Source organism: Cuculus canorus, chromosome 6 (genome assembly GCF_017976375.1).
Source record: "Cuculus canorus isolate bCucCan1 chromosome 6, bCucCan1.pri, whole genome shotgun sequence".
Lineage (NCBI taxonomy): Eukaryota > Metazoa > Chordata > Aves > Cuculiformes > Cuculidae > Cuculus > Cuculus canorus.
The window spans coordinates 24,933,314-24,960,125 of record NC_071406.1 but is presented as its reverse complement, the minus strand read 5'-3'; the positions used below and the strand labels follow the sequence as shown (position 1 = coordinate 24,960,125).

Sequence of the window (26,812 nt, the reverse complement as noted above, 5' to 3'; positions counted from 1 at the left end):
AAGGCAACACAGCTCAACCGCCATTCCCCTGGGCAGACGTCAGAAGGGCGCATCCCCGGAACTACAGCCCCCAGCGTGCCCCACGGCAACGCCACTTCCGGCGGGACCCTGAGGGGACTCAAAACTACAAATCCCAGCGTGTCCCGCGGCCACAGCATCTTCCAGTTCCGCGGGGCGGAAGGTATCTCGGAACTACAACTCCCGGCGTGCCTCGCGGTCGCCACCGCTTCCCGTTCAGGCGAGATGGAGGCGGCGGCGGGCGACGGGCGGTTCACGGCCGCGGTGTACGGGATGATCGGCAGCGGGCGCTTCGCCGAGGCGGTGTCGCTGCTGAGCCGCGAGCTGCAGAAGAGCTGCCGCTCCCGGGGCGGGCTGTCCCTGCTGGGCTACTGCCACTACCAGCTGCAGGAGTTCACGGCGGCGGCCGAGTGCTACGAGCAGCTGCTGGCGCTGCCCTCCGCCCCTGACGCCTACCGGCTGTACCAGGCGCAGGCGCTCTACAAGGCCGGGCTCTACAACGAGGCCCTGCGGGCCGCCAGCCCGCTCCTCGACCTGCCCGCCTTCCAGGACCGCGCCCTGCGCCTCCAGGCTGCCGTCCACTACGCCCAGGGCGACCTCCCGGCCGCCAAGAGCCTAGTGGAGGAGGCGCTGGCCGCCCCCGCCGACGGCGGCCCCGCAGCAGCCAGGGACCCCTCAGAGCGGGCCGAGGCCGAGATCAACCTGGGCTGCCTGCTCTACCGGCAGGGCCGGCATGAAGAGGCCAGCAGCAAGTTTGCCAGCGCCATGCAGGTGTTGGGGTACTGCCCCGTGCTGTCCTACAACATGGCACTGTGCTGCTACGCGGCCAAGCAGTACGCCCCTGCCCTCAAGCATGTCTCCGATATCATAGAGCGTGGCATCCACCAGCACCCTGAGCTCCGTGTGGGCATGACCACTGACGGCATCGATGTCCGCAGCGTAGGCAACACTCTGCTCCTGCACCGCACGGCCCTGGTCGAGGCCTTCAACCTCAAGGCAGCCATTGAGTACCAGTTGCGCAACCTGAAAGCAGCTCAGGAGGCGCTCACGGGTATGCCACCCAGGGCCGAAGAGGAGTTGGATCCAGTCACGCTGCACAACCAAGCGTTAATGAACATGGACAGCCAGCCCACTGAAGGGTTTGAGAAGTTGCAGTTTCTTCTGCTGCAGAACCCCTGTCCGCCAGAAACTTTCGGAAACTTGCTGCTCCTCTATTGCAAGTATCAGTACTATGACCTGGCAGCTGATGTGCTGGCAGAGAATGCCCATCTGACCTACAAGCTGCTTACACCTTACCTGTACAACTTCTTGGATGCCATTATTACTTGTCAAACTGCCCCTGAGGAGGCTTTCCACAAGCTGGACGATTTAGCAGGGACACTGGCTGAGCAGCTGAGGAAACTCATGAAGCAGATACAAGAAGCTAGGCAAAATTGGGACGAAGAAGGTGTAAAAAAGGCAGCTAATGAGTGTGATGAGACTCTGGATAAATATGTACCTGTTTTGATGGCCCAGGCAAAGATCTATTGGGACATGAAGAACTACACAATGGTAGAAAAGATTTTACGCAAATCAGTGGACTTGTGTAACGAACACGAAGTGTGGAAGCTCAATGTGGCTCATGTGCTTTTCATGCAGGAGAACAAGTTTAAAGAGGCTATTAGCTTCTATGAGGCAATAGTTAAAAAGCACTATGACAACATTCTCCATGTCAGTGCCATTGTGTTAGCAAACCTCTGCGTTTCCTACGTCCTGACAAGCCAGAATGAAGATGCAGAGGAACTGATGAGGAAGATTGAGAAGGAAGAAGAGCAGCTATCCTGTGATAATCCTGATAAAAATATCTACCATCTTTGCATTGTCAATCTAGTCATTGGTACCCTCTACTGCGTGAAGGGAAACTATGAGTTTGGTATTTCAAGGGTCATAAAAAGCCTGGAGCCATATAACAAAAAACTGAGCACTGATACATGGTATTACGCCAAGCGATGTTTCCTGTCCTTGCTGGAGAACATGTCCAAGCACATGATCGTGCTATGTGACAGTGTTATTCAAGAGTGCATTCAGTTTCTGAAGCAATGTGAACTGTATGGAAGAAACATCCCAGCTGTCATTGAGCAACCTCTTGAAGAGAAAAGGATGCACAGTGGGAAAAACACAGTTACCTACGAAGCCAGGATTTTGAGGGCACTGATGCATAGGATCATTGGATGGACTGCATAAACCGTGTTCCCACACAGTAGAAATGAGAATTTTCTGTCTATTCTTTTCGTACACTGGTGAGCTGATGCTCGCCCTGGCAGTCAGTAGTGGTATCGGTCTTTCCCGACTGCTTGCCTTTAAAGGTTTTTGTCCTGTGTTTTAGCAACGTTCAGTGGAAAATAAAATATGCACCAAATAACTAGGGGCATTCACAGTAATCATCTGTCACGTTAAATGTGCTTTAAGATATGTTGACCAAGTTCTTCATTGCAGAAATATCATAGTTTTCACCTATAAATTTTATCATTCTGAAATTTCGATCAAGTTTCTTTTCATTGGGTGACAGTTGAAAATAATCTGTTATCCATCACTTCTAGCACATAAATTGAAGAAACAGAATTGTTTTAATTCTCTCATTTGTGTCTGTGTGTGAGTTGTTTCTTCTGCTTTTTCCAAGGTGTCTGTAATGTGTTACAGAGGATGTTGATTCAAACACAAAAAATAGCTTTATAATAAAAAAGCAGTCTTAGAAACATGAACATTGCCTTTTGCTAACTCAGTAATAATACACAAATATTCTGGTAAATAGTGTACCCAACACAGGGGCCAAGAAGGTATTCCAAGAAGGATATATTAGGATGGCACCTCAGTTTAGATCTACCCTAGCAGTGAAGCTTGATCTGACTGGATGTAACTGGCCTCAGAGGCACTGCCCAGTGCTGCCCCTCGGCTCTGGCAACTGCAAAGCAGCAGCTGTTGCTATGCAGACCTGTCTGGTAGCAGGTGCCTACTTAGTAATGCAGTCCTTCCTTTGCAGCCTGGCCTACCCCTTTAATCCAAACACAATTCTCTGAATATACCAGTCTGCGGTAAGAAACCTTCTGAATGTGAAATTATATTATTTTCCATATTTGTCAAAAAGTATGTAACTTCCACTTCATGCCAGGCTTATGACTTCTACCCTTAAATGGAAGAAATCCTCTCCTCAGTTTCTTTCTTGTGTTACTATTCCTGCACCTCATAACACCTCTCTGAAACCCTGTGTATTTGCTTAATTTCTTTACTCAGCATCTCCATCACACTGGCATCAGACACAGTATTTTCTCAGTAGTCTTCCCATACCTTTTCAACCATATTACATGTTCCACAGCAAAGTGAGACCAAAATGCCTTTCAGTGTTTTTATACTGTCTGGTTCTGTGCCCCACGGCTACTCTCCTTTTTGTGCATTCTGCCTTTTGATGCAATGCTTAAGCTGAAATTTTTTTTGATAAGGATCAAAGATCCACAGCTTTGACTAATTTGCTTGCCTTTGATACTGTACCCTGAAGGGAATTTTGGGAACAGGTTGCATGTCCCTCAAAACCCACTTTCCAAGTTGTTTATCTGGAAAGAAAGACGAGAGCAGTTTTGAAAGTTGTTCTGTTATAAAGCAATGGAATACTTAGTCCTTCCAGAGAGTTAGTGTATGTGGAGACTGACAAGGCCTGAAACCTCTTCAACATAAAGACAGACAACTCTTCTCTCCCAGCAGGTAAGCAACCTGTCAGGGCTAAGCATACCCGCTGTAGCTAAAGGAAATGGCTGTGGATTAGGTAATGTTACAGTTTAGCCCCAGCTTCCTATAAAAGTAAAGTAAAATCACATTTAACAGTGTCAAGAATGGGAAAATATTCTAGAAAGGCTGGAGAGCCGGCAGGAGATGCAGCCGGGTGTCCTAGAGAGGCCTCCGTGGCTCATTAGTAGTCCATAAAGCCCCCAGTTATGGTGATATTAAATATTCCCCACAACTGCTTTCCTACTTGGAGGAGACCTGTGAGTTCAAATCTTGTTCTCCTCCATGAAGCACAGCAGCAGGCTGTAAAGTTTGTTTCTAATTGACAGTGGAATTGTATTATACATTATGTGGCATAAACAGCATGACCTTTAAAGAAAGTTTTTAAAAGTCACGCCACATAATGACGTCTGAAGTGCTGTAATAGGCAATGACTTCGGGAACATCCGCCCTTTATTTAATATTCATTGTGCATATTCTGTAAAAGTCAGTGGGCATTTAAATAGAAAATTCACTTAGCAGATTTGTGCCTGAGCGAATGTTGAATGTCCTCTAATGGAAACCGGTTTAGAGATCTTTTCATGGTTGATGTTCACATGCTCTCGGTGTTTCCATACAACCAGTGGGCAGCTTTCATTGAGGTGCTGCAGCCCGGATTAGCTGCACTAAGCACTTCATCTCTTCCTTGCTTCCCACAGCCACCCAGGGGTCCACTGCGAATAACCAGAGATACCAGGGTCAGCCAATCCTGCCAGCCTCCAGGGAGCACACAGGGCTCTCAGCCGCAGGGTGGGAAGGGCAAACAGCCAGGCTCCTCATGGAAAAAAATCCCCATAAAAGAACATGGAATTTGTGCAGGATGTGGCTGTTCTGGAAGATACGGCTAGAGGGCAGTCAGCACGTCTGGAAGTTGCTTTATGCTGTTGCAACAGATCAGACATAAAAAAACACTGGAGTGCCCTGGGGAAAATGTTAATAGAAGCATTTTCATTCTTCTTCCCTTTTCTCTCTCTGTTTTTCTCTGCTTTTCCTCCCGGAGTACACTGCTAACCCAGACACCCCAAGGTTCCTGAGCAGGCTGGGTGATGCTGAACACCATCACCCCCATGTGGAGAGGCCTCAGCTGCTGAAAGGGGGAAAAGGCAGAACACAGATGCAACAGGAGGACACCTGGGACAGGCTCTGCTGCATCAATGGATGCTTCTGCGTGGGGTCTCCTCCCTGTCCCAGCAGTACTTTCCACACTGTGCACCACAGCCTCTTCCTCCGCAACAGCCACCCCGCCTTCCCATAGCCGTGGGCCCTGGGGTCATGCAACTGTCATCTTTTGCAGTGTAAGTGTGCCGCTTCCTCCAGTGGCAAGCGCGCATTTATAGCAGCTCCAGCTGCAAAGCACTTTGGTCATGAAAAATATATAAATGTTACAAACAGTTTTATAACCATCTTTATACTGCATTTAATGTTACTACTATGTGACTTACACACAAAATACATTTTTAAAGGAAAGCACATACATTTTTATATAGAGGAAAAGGAGGACACTGAATAATGGTTTATGCTCCTCAGAAATACAGTAAAATCCCTAGGCCAGCACAGTTCTTTTGTCCATAACCAAAAAATCACTGTTTTCATTTGAAAGAATGCAGACAGAAAGCACTACCAAGAAACAGTTGACCACATTCCTGGGAAGTGCACAGGGCAAACAGCTGGAGATAGGCATGGATTCTTAAGCAAGAGCCTCTGCATTTTTTGATGGGAGCAAGGGAAAAGAAGCCTTCCGTCACTGCATCAGTAGCTGAGAGCTGAGCAGTAAAGATGCCTCCCACATACACCGCAACATTACCAAGGTGAGTCTCCAGGACTTTATTTACTTCATTTCCCACCTTGAATCCCCTTGGTGTTCAAATCTCTGTAGTTAATCCTATATCTGCTGACACCACCAGCAGAGGTAGTGGATGCCAGGGACACTTGTGATCAGCTCCACAGTCAGAGCTGATCAAAAAAAATCAGTAATCAAGGAGTCACTGACTTCATGGTAAAACAGATATAAAAGATGAGACAAGAATATTCTTGTTGTTCAGTTCTGGGAGGAGCATGACTGGAGTTTTCCTTGGAGAAGTTTGGGGTGTTTCTACTGGGTAAGCAGGCCTTGTCAGAAGATGGACAAGGAAAAGAATGTTATTGCTCTAAAAATCATGAAGTTACATACAAAAAGAAAAGCTGATTTAAGCAGCCTATTCCATAAAATCTTACTTACAACCTCCTATTTTAGATGCCTGAGTTTAAAACTTCCACACATCCACTTTGGCTTTAGCTTCCAGCAAGTGCAGCAGAGTGTGGCCCTGACTGATGGTTTGCAGATTTGGGACACCGATGTGATAATATGGCTGTGTGAGCTGAAAGATAAGCACCAAAAGATCCATCTTCTCCTCTCCCTTAGGCTTTTCTTTCTTTATCTCCCTTTGACTGTTCAGCAAATACAACCTTCTGTAAAATTTTGGGCATCTGCTACATCCGGCTATCTTCTTAAGGAATGAGTATGCCTGGAACAACACATATCTTCTTCATATCATGACATATAGTTCATACAGAAAAAAGATAAACACATGAACACCATCTGCTTTACCAAGAACTAGTCCACAAAACAAAAACATCTTTTAGAGCAAAAAGATGAAGATGGTAAGACACCACCTTCTTTCACAAGCATAGCAAGGCTTTCCTTGAACATCCACCACCTTTAAATGGCAGCCTCCAGTCAAAGAGGCTTCAGCGAGGTGCATCCCATGCCTGCTGAAGCTCTAATGCACTGAAACGAGGCACGCAGTGCTGATGCTCGTGTGGTGTGCGCTTTGTGTCAGTGTCCACATGAAGTGCTGCATCAACTTTCACAAACTGCAAGCTGGTCTTCCTCAAAAGGCTCGCGTGGCTTTTTGCTGGTCTGGGGACATGGACAAGGAAAGCCAGTGGCACCAGAAATGAACATGGCTGGTGTCTGAGTGGGTGGCAGGGGGATTTGCCTGGATGTGTTAACAGTTTGAGAGTAGACCTGAAAAGAAGGACTCAGGGGTGCTGGTGGATAAGAAGCTCAACTTGAGCTGGTAATGTGTACTTGCAGCCCAGAAAGCCAGCCATATCCTGGGCTGCATCAAAAGAAGTGTGACAGCAGGTTGAGGGAGTTGATTCTGCCCATCTACTCCTGAGACCTCACCTAGAGTACTATGTTTAATGCTGGAGTCCTCATCACAGGAAGGACATGGATCTGTTAGAGCGAGGGCTGCAAAGATGATCAGAGCACCTCCCATAAGAGAACAAGGTGAGAGAGATGGGGTTGTTCAGCCTAGAGGAGAGAAGGCTCGGGGGAGACCTTACAGCAGCCTTCCAGTACTTAATGGCGGACTACAGGAAAGCTGAGGAGGGACTTTTAATATCAGGGAGTGCAGGGATAGGACAAAGGGTAATAGTTTTAAGCTGAAAGAGGAGAGATTTATATTGGATATTAGGAAGAATTTTTTAACTGTGAGGCACAGGAACAGGTTGCCCAGAGAAATCGTGGATGCCACATCCCTGCAGGTGTTCGAGACGAGGTCGGATGAGGCTTTGAGAAACCTGATCTAGTGGAAGACGTCCCTGCCCATGGCAGGGGGGTTGGAACTAGATAATCTGTAACCATTCTATGATTCTATGAAATCCCCTCAGCTTCAATCAATTTGTTGCTAATCAGTAAAATAAGGACATCCAAGGGTCCACACAGCGTGGGAGACACTAAAGACAACTAGGGAGATGTAACGGATACAACAAACAGCTGTTTTGCAATCTTCTGGACCTCATTTGGACAGTGCAACCTACTTGTGACTTCCAAAGAAACACTTTCCAAATAAAGTAAGAGAGGCTTTCAGTCCTGAAAAACTTTTAAGCTTTACTTTCAGCAAAACACCTCTTAGTTTGGCCGACACTTTTCCATTAAGTAGAAAAATTGAGACATTTGGATTCATTTTCCAAAGAACCTTTGATTAGCATCATTTTCCTAGACCTTGCCTGAATTTAAACTAACAAAGCTTGCCAAAACCAACAGCTTCAGTCCAGAATGTTTCTGTTTCTGGGGTTCTTCCTCTAAATTCAGTATAGTTTATAGCCCAAACTGAAACCCAGGGAAACCAATAAAAAAGTTCTCATTGACTTCAATGAGCTTTAAATTGGCACCTTAGAAAATATCCATTTTCTGCTATTTCAAGACGTCTAAGAGCAGCTTCATGAAAGTACTGAACTGATGCAAGCTCAGTCATATTCAGTGATAAAAAAACCTTGTTCCCCCACACTTAAAATGTTGCTTAGAAAACAGCTAACCCCATGTTTCCCATGGTGCAACCACTGCAGGTTAAGAAAACATCACTGTTGCTTGACCTGTATCCAGTCGGACACAGCCTTCACTGAGGGCAGCCCACCACGGCGCTGAGCATAGGGATGAGGCCTCCCGTCCATGTGGCAGGTGATTATCCTTACAGCACAGCACCAGTCCAGGGAGACACCCACATCCTGGTAGCCGCCTCACCTGGAACTGCTTGGGGAGGGAAATCGAGAATACAAGTGCCAGATTTTCTTCTGGAATATAGGAATCATCACTCAGCATCACAAACTTTTAAACTATCATCTGGAGTGAATTTACATACTGGCTCTGAACTGTTGGAGCTTTTCCGCAATGCTTTTTGCCTCTGCTGCACACAGTCATCTCCTTCTCTGAATTCCTTGATACTTACCTTCTCCTTCCGCAGCACTGCCTCCAGGACCATTGCCATCCCGTGTCACAAGAATGGAACAGGTTGACTAACAGCTTTTTATGAGTCGGTTTTATTTTATAGCCCTCTTTCCCGTGGGAGAGGGCAGAAGGAGTTGGCTAACGCTCAGGTCCTGTTGGGTTGAACTGTTTTCCAACAGCCATCTCCCGAACTAAAATTAACACAGCTTGGGTTTTTCTTAGCTGCATTTCTCTGGTGCCTCACAGAGCTCTTTGTGTCCTCCTCCACTGATTCACGGCCTCTCAAACAGCCAGCGAGAAGAAACGCGAGAGCTCTGACACGGCGTATCAGATTTTCCTGCTCTGTCAATAGTATTTACGGCTGCGGCTCCCATGCGGGGCGGCAGGGTCTGCTTCTCCATCAGAGCCGAGGGGTGGGGGGTTCAGAGCACGCATAAATCCTTCACTCTTCCCCTGCAGAGCAGGTCAACGCGCATTTTTAAAACAATAAAAAAAGCTGCATCGTCCGATGGCCGTCACCGACTGCTCCTTCAGCCACATGGACAGCACGGGGACGGCCTCCGCAGCGACGGAGCCGTCAGCGCGGGGCAGGTGCGGAGACAGCTCCATTAGGCACTGCCGCCTGATTTATGGGCGCCGCATCGCCCTTTGCCTGGCAGCGCGCGCCTTTGTCTAACCTTCAATGGGGGGCGCCGGGAGGCTGCCACCCCCCGGCCGGCCGGGAGGGGGCGCTGCTGCGCCAGGTTTGCCGCGAGGCGGCTCGGGGCGGGGACCAGCACCCATCCCCCGGGGAACAGCATCCATCCTCACCGGGGATCTGCACCCATACCCCGGGGAGCTGCACCCATCCTCACCGGGGATCTGCACCCATCCCCTCGGGGAGCTGCACCCATCCCCTCGGGGAGCTGCACCCATACCCCGGGGAGCTGCACCCATCCTCTGGGGAGCTGCACCCATCCTCACCGGGCAGCTGCACCCATTCCCCGGGGAACAGCATCCATCCTCACTGGGGAGCTGCACCCATACCCCGGGGGAGCTGCACCCGTCCCCTGGGAGAGCTGCACCCATCCCCCCCGGGGAACAGCACCCATCCCCCCGGGGAGCTGCACCCATCCTCACCGTGGAGCTGCACCCATTCCCCGGGGAGCTGCACCCATACCCCGGGGGAGCTGCACCCATCCCCCCGGGGAACAGCATCCATCCCCCCGGGGAACAGCACCCATCCTCACCGGGGAACAGCACCCATTCCCCGGGGGAGCTGCACCCATTTCCCCGGGGAACAGCATCCATCCTCACCGGGGAGCTGCACCCATACCCCCAGGGAGCTGTATCCATCCCCCGGGGAGCTGCACCCATCCCCCCGGGGACCAGCATCCATCCCCACCGGGACAGCCAGGCTGGTGGGACTGAGACCGAGCACATGCCGGCAGTTAATATTCGCTCCAGACACCGAAGGGTAACAATCCACCCCCCCACCCCACCCCGCCCCTTTTTTTCCCCCTGGCCCACGCTAGAGTTCGCTGTTCCTCCTGTTTGGAGAGAAGGAAGGGAAAAAGGGAAGCGGAAAGGAATGGTGAAAGGGAGTGGTCTAGAGCAGTCTCTGTCCTGAAGAGACCACTGCTCCCTGCCCTTGGCTCTCCAGGAGCTCCCTGCTGTTGTTTTCCCCGTATTTAGCAGCAGCCTCTCAGCATCAGCACCAGCCAGGACGAGCCGGGGGGGGTGGGGGGTGGGGGTGTGTGTGTGCAATTTTTGGGTACCAGTGCCTTCACCCCAGGGACGCAGGTGGTGCCGTGCACACCCGCAGCCTCTTGCATCCCTTGCACACCTCTGTAGCACTCTAACCTGGATCACACCTTGGAGAACACGCCACTAAGTAGGCATATGTCAGACCTACGTGTATTTGTACAGGCCGGAGCACGACTCTGGCTTCACCGAAGCTTCTCTAGACTTGTGCTGGCTTTACTGTAGGGAATGTTTGTTTACATGTGTGAGAGCACCTTCCCAGCAGTCTCTAGGAAACCCTCACAACCATGTGCAAGATCGGAATCCCCCTTCCTGCAAACAAGGGGAGCGGCCACAGGTTTTCCCTCTGTACTGAGGGACACCTTCTTTCCCACTGCATTTAAATGGCAGGCCTGCTCCTGCCCAAGGATCACATCAGGGCTTCAGAAAACATGAAACGCTGGTAACAAGAGTTAATAGCAATGAAACAATCAACAAAATATAAAGCTGTTGAAGCAGGATGGAGTCTCTGGGGAGGGAGATGCAGGAGCCCTGCCCTCAGCCTTTGTGCTAGTCCAGGGCAGCAAATGCAGAGACGCCTCCCTGATCTTGTGAAATGTCTCTGTGCGAGCATGTGTAATGTACTGTGAAATTTTTGTGACTTGCTAGGTTATAAAGCTAGTTACAGGAGAATTTAATAAAAAAGGAAACCAGTTTATCTCTTTCTGATAATTTCTCTATGGCTTTAGGGTCTCATTCTGGCTTCCTCGCTATGCCTGGAGAGGTGATCCTAATATTCAGTGTAAAATGTACAGATTCCCTAAAGGGAACTTGAAAGAAATCCTCTGCTTCAAATTCAAATCTGATAGCGCATATCACATCAGGGGGTCCCTTTTATCAGCAGGATATTCAGAAGGGATGAATGATTTACTCATATAATCTCTTAAACCTTTCGCTTGCAGAATCTAAGATAAAATTTATAGTATTTTTATCATTTGGACCAAAAAAAATCCCCAGTAAAATTCCTCTACCAAATCCAAAACCCTAATCACTGATTTTCTAGCTGATGAAATTTCAAAGGAACATGTTCTTCCATGATGGAGTAACAGCAAGCCTCTCCCTTGGCTTTGGTGTTTTCTCATGTTAGAAATCAGATAATTCCTCCCAAGGCAGACGTGTGAAATAGATACCTCCTATCTTTTGCGTTTGAAAACACTGAGGATGTGTATTAACCTCCCACAATTTAAGACTATACTAAGTTTGTGGAATTTATTTATCTAATTTCCATTTGCCAAATAGTTTGCACTTCTTTACACAAGAAACCTAAACAACTAACACTTTCATTCTGACTTTTAACCTAAGTAATTATCTTTGTCTTCAGGATGATAAGGAAGGCAACCTATGCAACAACACTTGCTTAATACTTCTGCCATGTAGATACTGCAGAAAAGTAAATGAAAAGTGGGCTGTGACATTTTTTTCCCTTCCTAAAATATTTTTACCTGTCTGATATGTTCTCCCTTTTTCTGATGAAAATATAAACTGGTCTGAGTCCAGGGTTTCCTTATCCTGTTGTACCCATGGAGTATGTTTTTTGTTCTTCTAAAGTTATTCTTGAATTAAACTGAGGAAAGTGACCCTGGAATGAGAATGCAGAACTCATTCTCATTTTATTTCCTGGCACTGTGATTTTTTTTGTTGTTTGAATCTAGAACCATCAGGTGTTAATCTGGGGTGAGAACTCTTACAAAGAAGTAAATAATAATGCTAATACCTATTTCTTCATTTGGACTTAAGGAAGTGTCGGCAGCAGAGACAAATGAGTGTGATTGGATTGGTAATCAACACATCAGAAGCATCAAGAAGTACAAACCAGAACTATAAAAACTGAGTTTCATTTTAGCTGTTGGGGGATGTGTACTCAGCCATTCAGAAAGGCATCTTTGCGAATTAATCTCTAGTTGTTTGTGCACAGAAAGTGATACAACTCTGTTTAGGACTCTGTTGTGACCAATTTTCACCTCAGGTCACGTTTCTATCCAAACCCATCCGGTGTTCTCAGGGACATAACTTTATGCCTCGCAACTACACCCCTGTTTAGCAGTTCTCCTGTGAGAGCTATGCATGAGCTGGTGATTTGCTCAGCTGGGATGCTGCTGACCTCCATGAGGCAGCAGTCCTCACCAAGCACTGAATCGCGGTCACGCTTCTCCAGTGCAAGCTGCGCTACTTCCATTCAATTCAGCAAAACACAGGCCAATTTACACCAGTGTATGTGACAGCAGGATCTGGCCCCATGGAACAATGGAGCAGGCTCTGTAAGGCCAGATCCTCCACAGATATAAGTTACCGTGGCTCAGTTTGCATTTGTAGTGCCAAATTTACTTCTTCCCTTTTAGCATATGGCCCAAGGTCAGGTTAAGAAAATATTTCACTGTCATAATTATTCCCGTGAAATCCAGAGCACTTTGTATTTGGCAGCCAATGTCATTTCCTATGCCTTAAGAAGCTGGCATTAATTTCCTGACACTGAAAAAAGACAGATTCACTTACACATTTTCCTGACTGCCATTTTCTTTGCCTCCTGTGTTTGAAACTCTGCAATCTGATGTAGTCCTGGAGAAGCCTTCCTGGGTGCTACTATAGTACTAACAATAACATCTCCATTTAATGAGTGCCTGATTTTATTCAGTGGGAGTTTTACCTTCAGCCTGGGGAGTAAACCTGGTGATGCTGCCTCCTGAGAGCCCTTTGCTCCTCATTTTCTCCCAGAGACCCTGCCTGTTCTCATTAGAAAGCAACGATGGGGATCTCAGAGGTGAGTCAATTCAAGCCTGTCACCATGTGTCAGTACTCTGCAGCTTGAGAATGCAGTGTGGCTGTGCAGCCCCCAAGACCAGCTCAGTGTTTCTGACACAGACCCTCTATCACCTTCCCTCTCTGACCATCTTGCTTACACAATAGAGCCCAGTGCAGAGCCCCCCAGGGAGAAACACTACACTTTTTCTCCCATCTGAAATGAAACCCTTCTTCTTCACACAAAAGGAAATATTTCAGTCCATGACATGAAGCAATAAATAATTATACTAGCTAAGAACCAGCATCCATTTCATATCTTCCTGATTATTGCTCACAACTATTTCTGTTTGTTTTCCCATAGTACTCAGTAGGCTGAGTGTCTTTTTCACGCAACATGGTCAGTTTTCACCATAATCTTTTCCCCCTATGGATTTGTTCATGTTTATACATCTTGAATTCCCATCACAGCTTCACACTAATTTAAACTGGGTAGTGGTAAACTTACCCAAAGTGCATTTGCCCCACCCTGATAAACAAAAAACCCCAACCAGCCATGCCCTTCTCCCCCACCCTAAAAAAAAAAAGGAATTTATTCAAGTCCAATAGTTCTGCACATCCATGGCAACAGCAAAGGCATGGAAACAGTAGTGCGGACCCTCCCACAACCTAGCCAGCACCGCAGGATTTCAGTAAAATTTCCCATTTCTCAGGATATTAAGTTTGACTGCAAGGAAATCCAGACATCATGTAATCTCACTTCAGCATTGGAGCAGGGCTAATAAAGATGCATAAAGCATGCCTCAGCCTGGAAGCTTGCTCAGAGGCATGCATTTACGTTTTGAAATGAAGGCAAGTACGGCGTGGGTGCAACGAGGACAAAAAGAGCAAAGGAGGAAGATTAAACTAGCATAAGGAGGCTCAGCCACTGGAAAAATACTATCCTTCATGAGTGGGGAAAGCCAAATGTGACTCAGGTTTTGATCATAGTGTTGCCGTAGTGTTGCTTGGCCGCTGTTGCACACCATGCTCCCTTCCACTCCTTTGGTCCTGAGAAGGGCTTATCCATGGCTGGGGATGCCTACGGGGACTGCCCTGAGTGGGGCTATGGCCCCCAGTGGCACGAGCAGCAACTCTTCTCCTGTTCCTCAGCAACAGGGAAGTGGGAACCACACAGACATTGAGTCTGAGTCTTGAGTGCAGAATTGGCTTATAATGATCTTCACATGTCCTCTTTCATTTCCCTCTCTATCTCAAGAACAGGGGTGAAGTAACAGCAGATGAAGCAAAAGAGCCCTTGGGCCAAGATCTGCATTGCACGTAGGCACCTGAGCCTCGCCATTTCAGCAAGAGGTTCCCAAGTGTCTTTCGGAATCCATGCCTTAGGATGTGGCATGCTAAGACCCCACCTGAAAGCATACACTTGCACCAGGGGCACACTGCTGCTGTTGCAAGGTTGCACACCCCTGTGGAGGGTGGGGATCTGGACAGGCTACGGCTCCTGGAGCCAAGCAGCAGGCATTGAGGTGCTGGAGCGTGCCCAGGGGAGGGCAGTGAAGCTGGTGAAGGGTCTGAAGCACAAATCTTACGAGGAGCATCTGAGAGAACTGAGGCTGTTTAGCCTGGAAAAAAAAAGGATGAGGGGAGACCTCATTGCTCTCTACAACTACCTGAAAGGAGGTTGTAGCAAAGTGGTTATTGATTTCTTCTCCCAAGTAACAAGAGATAGGATGAGAAGAAATGACCTCAAGTTATGCCAGGAGAGTTTTAGACTGGATATTAGGAAATATTACTTTATTGTAAAGGGTTGTCAAGCATTAGAACAGGCTGCCCAGGGCAGTGGTTGAGTCACCACCCTTGGAAGTATTTAAAAGAAGTGTAGATGTGTTTGGAGACATAGTTTAGTGGTGGGCTTGGCAGTGTTAGGCTTATGATTGGACTCCATGATCTTGAAGGTCGTTTCCAACCTGAATGATTCTGTGACCCCAACCCCCACCACGCAGACAGATGCCCACCTCCTGCTTTGAGCCTTGGAAATGGGATTCCGAGTTCGGTGGGCTGTCGGTAACACCTTTTACGTGGCTTGGTTTATTGTCCATCTGAAACCCTCTTTCTTTCCATGCTTGGATTGTGGATGCTGTCAAGGAACACGAACTGGGGGCTATTTATTTCTACATACACAATGCTAGGGGTCGAGCTCACCAAGTTTGTGACCATCAGTTGTAGCAGCAAAACACAAGGAGGGAACATGCATTTTCCGTTAAACAGCCTAAGCTTGTGGCACGCAAGGAGAGCACTTCGTTACATGTTCAGGAAGCATAAGAAGATGTCATCACACAGCTTGGTTGGACATCTGGATCTGAGATGGAACAGTACGTGAAGGCCAACACCCGCTGGTGCAGGCCAGCAGGCCAGGCAGAGGAATGAGAGGAGAATGAGCTTCACAAGCTAGCAATGAGGGCTGGAGCACGGTGCAACTGTTCTCAGGGCAGCCTCCCATACATATCTGACCTCAGCAACACTTTAGCTGCTTTTGGAGGGGTTATCTCTTTAATTGGGAAAGCTTTCATCACACAGTAATGATTCCCGCCTCAGTTTTTGTAGGGGTGTTACAGCAGAAGTTGACAGAGGTGTTGGGAAACTTGATGATTTTAACAGAGTTTTGCAAGTTTCATACCCCAGGGCAGGTTTTATATATTCTGTGCTTGTTTACAGTAAATAAATTTGTTTCCCCCTGCCTGCCCCTTTCCTGTGCTGTTCCCTTTGAAACTGCACTCCGGTACTCGGTCAGCGATAGGAGCTACTTGTGTCAGCCCTCTCTAGGAGGAAATTCCCAGCTGAACACAGGCAATGATTTGCTAGTTGATGGGAAAAACGGGTGCAGAGTGTATAATTCAGCTCTGAATCATGATGTCCTAAAGATTTAGCAAGGAAATCTATTGACACGTGAGCTTTCAGGAGTTAAAACCATGTTGTTGGGGTGATCTGCTGATTTTGCAGAGCTGCTAGTGGGAGCCAGAATGAGGGGAATCCCCCTGGCGATTTGTAGGCTTGGAGGAGGAGGACTGGAGCTGCTGAGCTGCTAGGAATTTGATTTCTGGCCACAGCTGTTTATTCCATCTCATACTGTTCCCTCTCACAAGGAAAACCCACGCCTCCTGAAGAGGCTACAACACGCACTGCTTATTTTTACCACATCACAAGAACATCTGGCTTGGCTCTCTTGCTCTGTTTTTAATGCTTGCCAATTCTAACACCTCAGATATAAAACTTTCAAACCATCTTTTGCCTGGCTTGTGCTTTTCAGTTTGATTTTTCCCTAGCAATGGGGCATACCCGGAAGTATTTCTGATGAGAGCACATCTCGTCTTAACAAATGAGAAGACCTTGGCTCTGTATGGTATATGCCCTAGTTAAAGTAAACAATAACATTCATATTTTCCTGTAGGCTGCACCAAAGCACCAGCCAACCATTCAGTAAGTAGCCCATATTTCTTACTGCAATTTATGGCCTTGAGATGGACAGGAGCTAATGTAAATGTCCTGAGCTTTTGTGAGGGATGGTGTAGGGCACATAATGGTTTTGCAGTTACCTATGCTGAGCAGATACACAGTTCACTGATCTGTTAAGCACTTCTGAGATCATGCAGTGTGTCAAAAAAATACTACGTACTTGTAAATGTCAAGAGGAGTTACTGGTATTTATAGAAAAGAAACTGTTTTACTGTTTCCAGTTCTGTGGAGCAAATATGCTGTATACTTTAGGGTTCAGCTCCAGCAGCTCAGTCCTTTCCATGTGGATCAGATTTTTAAGGTCATAAATTAATTGAGATGACCCTGGCAATGCAGCACCATGCCTGGGTCTTTTAAAGCCCAAGGAAAGGCAAGTGACATTTAACGGTGGGAAAGAAAGCAAAGCAAAGGGAATGAGGGGGTTTGTAATATGATAATAAAAAAAAGGTATGTACATTTCATCAGTTGGATTTCATAAAGAGCTTGATCTTGCAAGCCCTCTTTTGCAAAATATGCCTGGGCGTATGAATTTGTACATTAGCCCTGAACTCCAAACAACTTGCTAACAGGACTTGCCAAACACAGAATCAAGTCAAGCAAGAAAAGGAAGCATCAAGTCTGATGATAAACATGCATTCTGGAAATTGTGACTCCCTAATTTAATGCATCGTATGGAAGGCTTTGAATTTTAATTTATTGGTTTAGTTTTAATTGACCAGATTAATTACTTCCACCTTGCCATTTGGCAGGTAGGTCACTGGTCCTTTTCACAGCATTAATTAACTAATTCTGGTTTTCCTCTTGTAATTAAAAGTGTGGAGTTACAGAGATCATGTTTATAAATTGGGTTGGGGCACAATAGAATTTACTCTTTATTTAATAAAATAAAACATCGTTTCCCATGCCAAAAGGGATTTCTTTTATTCACATTTCTCCAGCAGCAAAAAATATGACAAGGAAATATCCCCTCAACCCTACACTTTTCCATCAGCAATAAAAATGGGTAAAATAACAACACCAGTGAACTCCTGAACACCCACGAGTCTCCCTCGGGCACACCAAGCTCAACTGCAAATGTGAAAGCAATTGAAAGTTTCAAATTATCAATGTTTTATGCTCTAGTCAAGGTCTCTCATGATCAAGTCAAAAGGCAAGACTTGACAGTATCCTGCTGTGTTTACTAAGGAGGATGCACTGCAGCTGGCCCATTAGCTTTAGCTTTAAGAGAGACTGGAGGAACATCAAGACTCACTCACTGCAACCAACACAAGTCAAACTCACTGGGGTGGGCTGATTTGGGGTCTGCCACACTTTCAAAAGCTCATGTTAAGTCTTGACTTTCCCTCTCAAATCACTATGCTTAAATGCAGGCTTTTCCTGCCTTTAAATGCTGTTATCCGGTGAATTTATGTGATGGCAACTGATTTAGGCAGAGGCTGGATCTCACTGGTCATATTGACGTACACAGGATAAGATATACAGGATAAGATGTGACTACTGGAATTGTAACAAGAGGAAGAAGAAGGACCCAAGTGATTATAAAAGTACAGGGCTAGACAGATTCTACAAATGATTATCTGAAAACATTATTTTTTATTTCTAATGCATTCAGAACAGTCAGACTGAAGGCTCTTTATGGTACAATGTCAGGCATGTAACACCAGAATATGATGTTATGCATAGTAAGTCTAGTTGTCTAAAAGACATCTAGAAATTGCATTTCAGGATGAAGTCCACATGTATACATTGTAATAACACACCCCACCACCGAGTTTAAAATTCTTTCATGTATGTGCTAGCACTGAATGTATCTGTATTTGTTCAGTCAGAGACTGGACAAAACCCAGCTGCTTTTCACCATTCCCAGCCAGGTAATGTGTCTTTTTTTTTTTTTTTTAAGATACACATGATCTAGCTGCAAGGCAAAAAATATACTTAATTGCATTCATGTGTTTCAGGAATGAGCAATAACGTCATGTCTATCTGTGTGTTCTTATACATGTAAGAAAAAAGCAGAATCTATTAAACATGTTTTCTTACTGAATCTCTTGCCTTTCTCTGGTGGTCAGGGTAGCTATCACGGTGCTCGGACAGGGGATGCAGAGCGAAGGAGTATTATGAGAATGGCACAGAAATGAAGAGGGAAACCAAAGGGGTAGGAGAAGGTCAAGGGGGGCTGGAGAGAGTTAGAAACCAGGGGACTAGTACTGGCCTGCGAACATAAATATCCCAGCCACCAGAATTACAGCTGCCTGAGTAAAAATGTGGCTGACAGCCCTCATCCCTTTCTGCTCTGCTGTGCACATCTGAAGCCCAGCTATTAAAAAACATTGGTCTTCTCACCACAGATTGCATTTTTCCCCCCACAAAGAAATAGGCAAATACTTAAAGATATTAACCAGCCTTAGGACTTGTTCTCTATGCATCTGTGAGTCTGAGATGAATTCAACAAGACTGTGAATAAAAATAGAGCAATAGGTATTTCTAATTCCATTTCTCAGTGGAAGGCTTCTAATAACAGCTAATAACTAAGTCATACTAATCAACTCTGTGACAAAACCTCTAAAGAATGTAATATAACATAGTTTCTGATTTTTTTAATGGAATCTACATGTTGCAATCTCCCACTCTACAGTCATAAAACTTTATAGTCTTCTCTTTTGTCTACTGAGATTTCAGGTGTTTAACCACTAACTTCCACCCAAACAAAGTCTGAAGCAGCAATAATGCTATCCATGCGCTGCCGTAAATGAGTGTTTCAGCTTGGCTGACAGTGGCAGCTTTTACATTCTCAGGCAGGCGTAGCAATCCGACTTCTGCTCTCAGCTGGTGTAACTTCACTGTGGTGTTCATGGTTGCCAGTGGAATTACTTCTGATTTACATCAGCACAGCTGAGGAAAGAGTTTGGCCTAGTTTGTATATGTTTATGGAGAGAAACCTAGAGGACAGTATCTGGTTTTGTTTAAGGTATAGCAGGAATTACAGTGTTGGTGAAGAAAAGCATGCACGCTGTGATTGCAGCCAGCAGTGACATTGCTATGGCACACCATCCTCGGGCTGTTCTTAAGATGCCTGGAAGTTTGGTACCTTGCCCACTGCCTTTGCGACTAAGGCATGTTAAAGTATTTATGTTAAATGACTTTTCAATTCAACTTCAACCCAGAGGCACCTCTGGAGAGACAGCGGTGGTGGAGGAAGAGGGATAGCTTATGGGAATCTGAAACAATTAGAGCCGTTTCTTGCTCTCCTAGCACACCTCTGCCTGTGCACTGCCTTGTATTATGTTCAAGCTTGGAAAGTTTGATAGTAAAACTGCAGCAGTTCAATTAAATAAACTCTCCAGGCATAGGAATGTAACCAAACTAGGGAGTCACCTAAACCTATTACCGGTCCTGACTGGCCATAGCATTGCTGCAATGATAAAGAGTCATTACAAATAACTATAATTTCTTTTTCATGTCTTATCTTGTAAAAATGGTCAAGGGGGCCTTCTAGCAAGCACAGTCTCATTGGCCATGGGGAAATCTTCGCTTGCTGAAGTTCTTCTCTTCTTGTACACTCTGGATTTCCTTTGGGTAGTAAGAGAAAGCACTCATAGTGCAGTTACGTATTATTGCAGCCTCTGCTAGCACAGCCTCGGTTGAAGACCTAACAGTACATTCAATAAAATAACTTGTTTAACAGCTTTGGAACTTGATTATAAAAATTTGTTCAAGGCTGAAAATCTGTGCGCTGGCACTAGAGAATGGCAAAAAAAAAGAAAAGTTAATAACTAAAATTAGAGCTTGATAGTTTCAAGACAACAATGCAGGGAGAAGGAAAACAGAGCTGAGTTGGAACTGCATAATTTGGATTCAGTTCCGCCAAGTTCAGATTTCTGTTTTCTTCATTCAGTCCTTGACAGCAAAGACTTGAACTCTAGAAAAGAGCTGCCTTAAAACCTAAGGAATTTGTACCTTTAAATCTTTGTTTATATTTTACTACCACCCTTCCAAGTTTACAAGTTTCCCAAATTTCCTGGACTTATGCCACTAAACTTAGAATGGCTTCTCCTTTTCCATCAAAAGTCTCTGGGTGTTTTGGGCAGGAGAAGTGGGTGTCCTCCTTCCACCACATTCCATTCCCTTAATCTTCCAAGTATCAGTTCCTGCTACTCACTAAACACCAGAAATGTGTGCAAGAAAGGCATCCTAGCTTGAAAGGAGCAGCTTAATACACTTCTATACAGATGCAGTACTCCGAAGTGGGTTTTCATAGTCCGTTAGTTCCCATAGTTACCAGCGAAGACCAGTCAGAACCTGTAGCACAGCAGCACCACAGCAGTCCTAGGCAACCCACCTGATATCTCACTTACCCACCTACATGACTGAGCTAATTTTGGACAAAATCCACACACAGCTTTTCCCTCCAAAATAGCTGTTCCTGATGCTAGTTATCCCATCCTCAGGTGTCACCATTCTCATTTGATTCCCATGGCCAGGTGGAGTCACCAAACCTGGTGACAAAACAGGAATGCCTGCTCTGAAGCTATAAGGCGTTTCCCTGTTTGCCGTGAATATTAACAAGTGAATCTTCATGCTGCCAGTTATGTGACTGGAAACAGCCTCTGCTGTGTTGACCTCACCAGGGGAGGCGCACAAGGCATCTGCTGGGAAAATTTGTCTGTCTTACTGCCAGCAGCCTACATGCCATGGACAGCCTGTATCCAGAGAGGCAGCTGACCAGCAGGCACCCAGCGTCAACACAGGAAGAGTAAAGGGCTAGTATAGCACATTTGTATGCTATAAACAAACTCTGTAAAATCAGGTTTCAGGTGGTGATTGGTGCAAACTGCCAGGTAGCCAGTTATTTTGATTTAGAGATAGTTTATTTCAGTGTAATAGGAGCATAACCCCGATCCAGAGAAAAAACAAGTTGGAGTGTAAGTTTAATACAAAAGGAGATTTAAAATACATGCTTGGCTTTTCCCTGGAGGGTGTTCACTTACAGTCTAGTAGTAAGAAAAATGAGGAAACACTGATGGAAAAGGAAAATAAAACCAAAAAGCCAGTGCACATCACTGATTTCTGTTGTTTCCAGATCTTCTGATCCCAATTAGTCTGTCTACAAATCTATGGAGAGCTCTTACTATTTTATTAGTTGGAGCCATCCTCACAACTGGCTCACTGTGCCCTCATAAAAGTGCATCATGGTCTGTGTACAGCACAGGTAATTAGTGGTGCGATCTCCGCAGACAGACTTGAAGTCACTCCTGCCGGCCCAAATTTTCTCACAAAATTTTGTATCCAAAGAACTTCCAGTTAGCCTCAAACCAACAGACAAACTGCAGCTCTTACAGAGGAATAAAGATTTTGGTTAAACAGATTTCTTTCCATTCCCAAGTACATCAGATGAACCCAACCTTCTCATCCCTCTTCTTGTAGTCCATGCAGGCACAGGCAGGACCTGCAACCAAGCCCAGCCGTGTCCACGGAGTCAGGCAAGAAACATTGAGGTACTTCTAATCCCATAACCAGGTGATGGAGCTCAGGAGCTGTTTGTGCCTTCCACCAAAACTGGCAGAAAATTCCCTTTTGTTTTCTTCCCAGGGCAGTTTTCCACAAAGTTCATTAACTGAAGCACTGCACCAGGCTGGAGCAGAGGGGAGAGGTGACAGAAGTGACCAGGAGGTACTCAAGGAGGACCTAGCCCCTGCAGCTGAGGCCACACCATAGGACAGCATCTTGGGGAAGACCTCATCACGTCAGCAGGCACCATGGAAGGGAAATGTTGTGCTTAAGTGCAGTGGATATTAAAAAGACTTTAAATTCATAAGTAAGGAAATTAAAATCTTTAGACTCAGCATGGAAGCTATTTAAGAAACTTGAATGTAATCATGGAGAGCAAAAAAAAAAGAGGTGTGCACAGAGGGGAAGGAGGCAGGAAAGTCTGGGGGGAAGCAATAAAATGGTTAAAAGGCAAAATATTGTTCAAGCCAAACAGGTGCCTTTCAAAAAATGAAAGCCCAACTGAAAGCCAATAGAAAGGGAGTATGAACTGGAAGAAAAAAAATATCAGGGCACATAAGTTAGGAAGGCTGAGAGTGATTATGAACAGCCAATAATGAAAGACATAAAAGTAAATAAATAGAAATTCTTTTAGCAAATCAGCTGGTTTACCAGGGATTGGAAGCAGCATTTCATAGTAAAGAGAGAGCAGAGGACCTGCATGATTTCTTCATATCAGAGAGAATTAATAAGAGACACCTAATGCAGCTGTAGCCTTACCCATTGTTAAACTGAGAAGCTGTCAAAAGAGTGGTTAATGAAACAGTCCGAAACACTAAACCACATGGGTGTAGGTGGAGAGGCATGTTGCTTATAAAACTGCTCTGGCATAATAGGCGAGGGTTTTCCCCTGTGGTTGTTGGTGTTGCCATAACATAAGCATGTTTATTGGTGTGAAGTGGAAATGTTTGAGTGATAACACAGGGTGAGATGATTTGTATTAGCACTCTCTCAATAACACTTCTATCCAGGAGAGACTAATTGCCATCTAGTTTTGCTTTGGTGGTCCAGAACCACACAAGTCACCTTTCAAGAGTAAAACACACGGTCTTTCAATGGGTAATCCACTGCCCACTAAAAATCCATTAAAAGAGTCTCCAGAATGGCATTGTAAGTAGCGTGTCTTAACATCACACACCTTACTTCTCACCTACTTTAGATAACAAATAAATACCTGATCTCAACGTCCAGTCTGGAAAAGAAGCTTGGTTACAAGGTGTCTTAAACTTGGGCTTTTCCTAATTCTCTACATACATCTGGCAACATTAGTTTATTGGTAAATTCATACGAATAGGAGCTTGGCCACTGCATTGATTATGCTGTGTAAGGCTTAAAGCATCTTCTGTATCCCCCAGATGGTCTGAAAATAGAGATATCACTTACCAACAATATTTTTAAAAAATTACTTCATAGGTGAACGAAATCCTGCCACACGTAGGCAGACAGGCATGCTCTATATCCATTGTCACTCTAATTTCAAATATGGTCAAATGAAGAAAAGGTGAAACAGACACAAAACATTTGGCCTGCATATTGAAGATAATAAAGGTTTCTGCATAATAACTTAAAGGAACTCATACTTTGCAGCATTTGGTTTGTGCTGCAGTGGCCACAAGGTGCGATTCAATTTGATTTTAAGTTCCGTTCTGCCACACTGTACATGCAGTAACTGCTACAGGTCTCCGTAAAAATCAAAAGGTGGGGTGGGTAGGCTGACACACACGTGGGTAAAATATTCCCATGGGATCTATAACTGCAGGATCTGGATCCAAAAAACACTAGACAAGAAAGCCATCAAAAAAGGGGGGGGGGCAGTGAAGAGAAAGAAAAACCTGCCCATTAAAACTACATAAATATTTAAGAGTAGGTAGCTTGTAACTTCTGTTTTGTTTCACTGAAATTGAAGGTCCAAAAATCTCTGTTGGTGGAGAGCACAGTGAGACCCACACACATTCAGTTCTGAAAAGGAGCTGAAGGGGGTTCAGCTGTGGGAGCTCAGCTGTGGACCAACAGCTTCCGTCCTTGCCGTGTGGTGCAGCAATAAGGCGAGGGAAAAGGTGATTTTTTAAAATATTTCTAAAAAATCACTTCATCTATTCAAGTATTTAAAGCTTTTGAGGATGGACTAGACAGAAGAGGGGACATGAGAAGGGTACTGTGAGATGCAGTAACTGTGGCTTGTGGTTGAAATCAGAGTGGACAGGAGAGGACTATATAGGATTTTCCCATTTGGATCATTTGTCTGAGAAGAAGACTCAAAAGAGAAATATACCCCTCTGGGCTTGGAACTAACCAAAACACTAAAGGATTTTACCTTATATCGAAGACTGACCAGAACATTATCTTTAGCAGGAGGATGTTTTTTAGTGGTCGAGGTTTCCCAAAATTCTTTGAACTTGTCTGTTAGCTTAAAAGTGCCACTTAGAAATTGAAAAGCTTATTTTAACCAGAAAGCATTGCCAAGAAGAAGCCCACATGGTTTTTGAACAATTAGTGTTAACGGGAACTTATTCCTCCTGTTTTCTGTCTGTGATATACATTCATCAGTTTACATAGAATATGTCAAATGTTTGGCATCACTTAAAAGTTGCTTGTTTCTTGAAATGAGGAGAGGGTGGAATTTAGTCATGTATCTGTCAAATCATAGCCCTATACCAAGACTGTATATCCCATTTAGCCCCGTATGAATACACACCCTATATATCCCTATACTGAGCCTTTAATGCTGTTATTGTGCAAGAGGAAACACCATACATCCGGTAACAGGAATAGATGCTTCTGGGAGAAACAATCCTCTGTGAAAATACACAGCCTAATCACAAAAGCACATTCTGATGCAGTGTATTTGCTCTATGTGTAGGGCACACCAGATAGCATGGAAATCCATCTCTCAGGCTGTTAATAACCTCAAACTGACCACTCTGGGGAGTCAAGCTACATAAGCAGGTATGGGACTAAATGTGACAAAAGTGCTCACCTTTACTGTTATCCTGTGTAGAGAGTACAGCTTAACAGCAAATCCCACACAGTCTGCACTCTGAAATCATTCATAAACAACATGGGAAAAATAGGTTTGTCTTGAGCTAATAGCCCAAGAAATTATTTTAGCTCTTTTAATTCATATGAGACTTCAGAATCAAATGAAAAACAACCAGAGGAAAGTTACTTGTTGCAGCTTTTGAGCTCAGAATAACTCCCACTGTTTAATCTGAGACTGTATTTCTACAACATATACACGCAAACTAGAAAAATTCTGAGACACTGTGAGATTTTAGCATGTTGCTATTCTGAAACAACTATGTATCAAAGACTGAAGTCAGCTCATCTTGGCCTTTGAAGGAGTGTTTATAAACAGCATGACATGATGTTCATTGAAGACCAATGATTCTGATTTGCAAGATAGTTGGCCAAAATTACTAGCATGAAGGAGAGGTCCAAAAGTGTGATGGAGAATTTATTACTTAATTGATGAGTCAGCTCCACATCACAGTACCCTGTCATTGCAATTCCCACTTCAAGACATACAAACCTGATGTTTCTGGTATATCCAATTCAGTGCTTCTGTCCCCAATCCCAGCATTCTCAGCAGGAACTGCCACTACTGAAGATAGACATATTATTAAAAGGAAAAGTAACTGCCTTACATAGAGACTTCATCAAAAATGTTAACTATGAATCCTGCTGATTTGTTGAGCAATGCTGTTTTCATCAGCTATTCCAGTTGTGCAATGCCTTCTGTATTAGAATCAGCCAAATCGCAACAATCACATTTCAAATGCACACAATGTGTTTATAGCTCTCGTGAGACACAGTGTCCACTCCATTAAAAATAACAACCTTTGTAGTTATGCATGCTAAAGTACCAGTAATCAAAACTCATGCTTCATGGTGTAAGATGATCGCTAGAAGTGTCAGGAAGAAATGATTCCCCTAAGAGATGGCACAGCAAGATATGTTTGTTGCCTTTGAATCATCACATGTTGTCAGTAACAGCGTACTTGTGTGTTAGATCATCATCACAATTTGTTATGGCAAATTCTACCATCTAATATTCAGCAAATCAATCACTTCAAGACCAGCAAAATATAAATCTACTTTCACCACAAAGTAACCAGCACTAAATTTTGAGATGATGAGGAATGCAAGCCTGACTCCAGCACAAGTATTTAAGAGAGGAATTTACTTCTGGAACGGGCTAAATCAAAACTGCAGATCTAAAATCTCCTCAAGTTTTTTGACATCAAGATCTGGCTCTGAAATTTGCTATTTGGGGCTGAACTCTCTCAATATACTCTTAAGTTTTCTGTAACATTTTAAAGTTGCCCAAGTTAAGCAGAAAACATGCAAGGGCAACTGTGTGGGAGAAATTTGTATGGCTGAATTAATTTCTCTTTGTCCTCTGCATTTGTGATGATTTCTCGGGAAATTAAACGTAGCAGAACCGCCACTCCCAAAACAGGCTAACACAGTATAACTGCTGGAATTAGGCTGGAGAAGGATTGCTGACCCAGTGGTGTAATTTTGCACCTCATATAAGCTTTGTTTGCTACTGATGGGCCTTTGGTAACAACAGGAGTTGAGAAATAATCTGTAGTTGATCGGATCCTTCCCAATAGATGAAGATAGCAGTAACAAAGATGCATGATTTTTGTCCCTGTAATACGGATGTTAGTTTCTGGTGCCATCTGTGCATTAATCCTACCGTAA

At 44.9% G+C, this 26,812-nt stretch overlaps 1 protein-coding gene across 1 annotated transcript; it reads left to right on the top strand.

Annotated features, from left to right (window-relative positions):
• The first annotated feature begins 130 nt into the window (after positions 1-130).
• On the top strand, positions 131-2,753 carry IFT70B (intraflagellar transport 70B). The gene has a single exon (XM_009555681.2). It carries the CDS (start codon positions 244-246, stop codon positions 2,239-2,241), a length of 1,998 nt encoding a protein of 665 aa, XP_009553976.2. The 5' UTR covers positions 131-243; the 3' UTR covers positions 2,242-2,753.
• Positions 2,754-26,812: the final 24,059 nt, after the last annotated feature.

What these genes read in the sequence shown, in the direction of transcription:
- IFT70B (XM_009555681.2), top strand. Translation starts at nt 244, where the DNA reads ATGGAGGCGGCGGCGGGCGACGGGCGGTTCACGGCCGCGGTGTACGGG.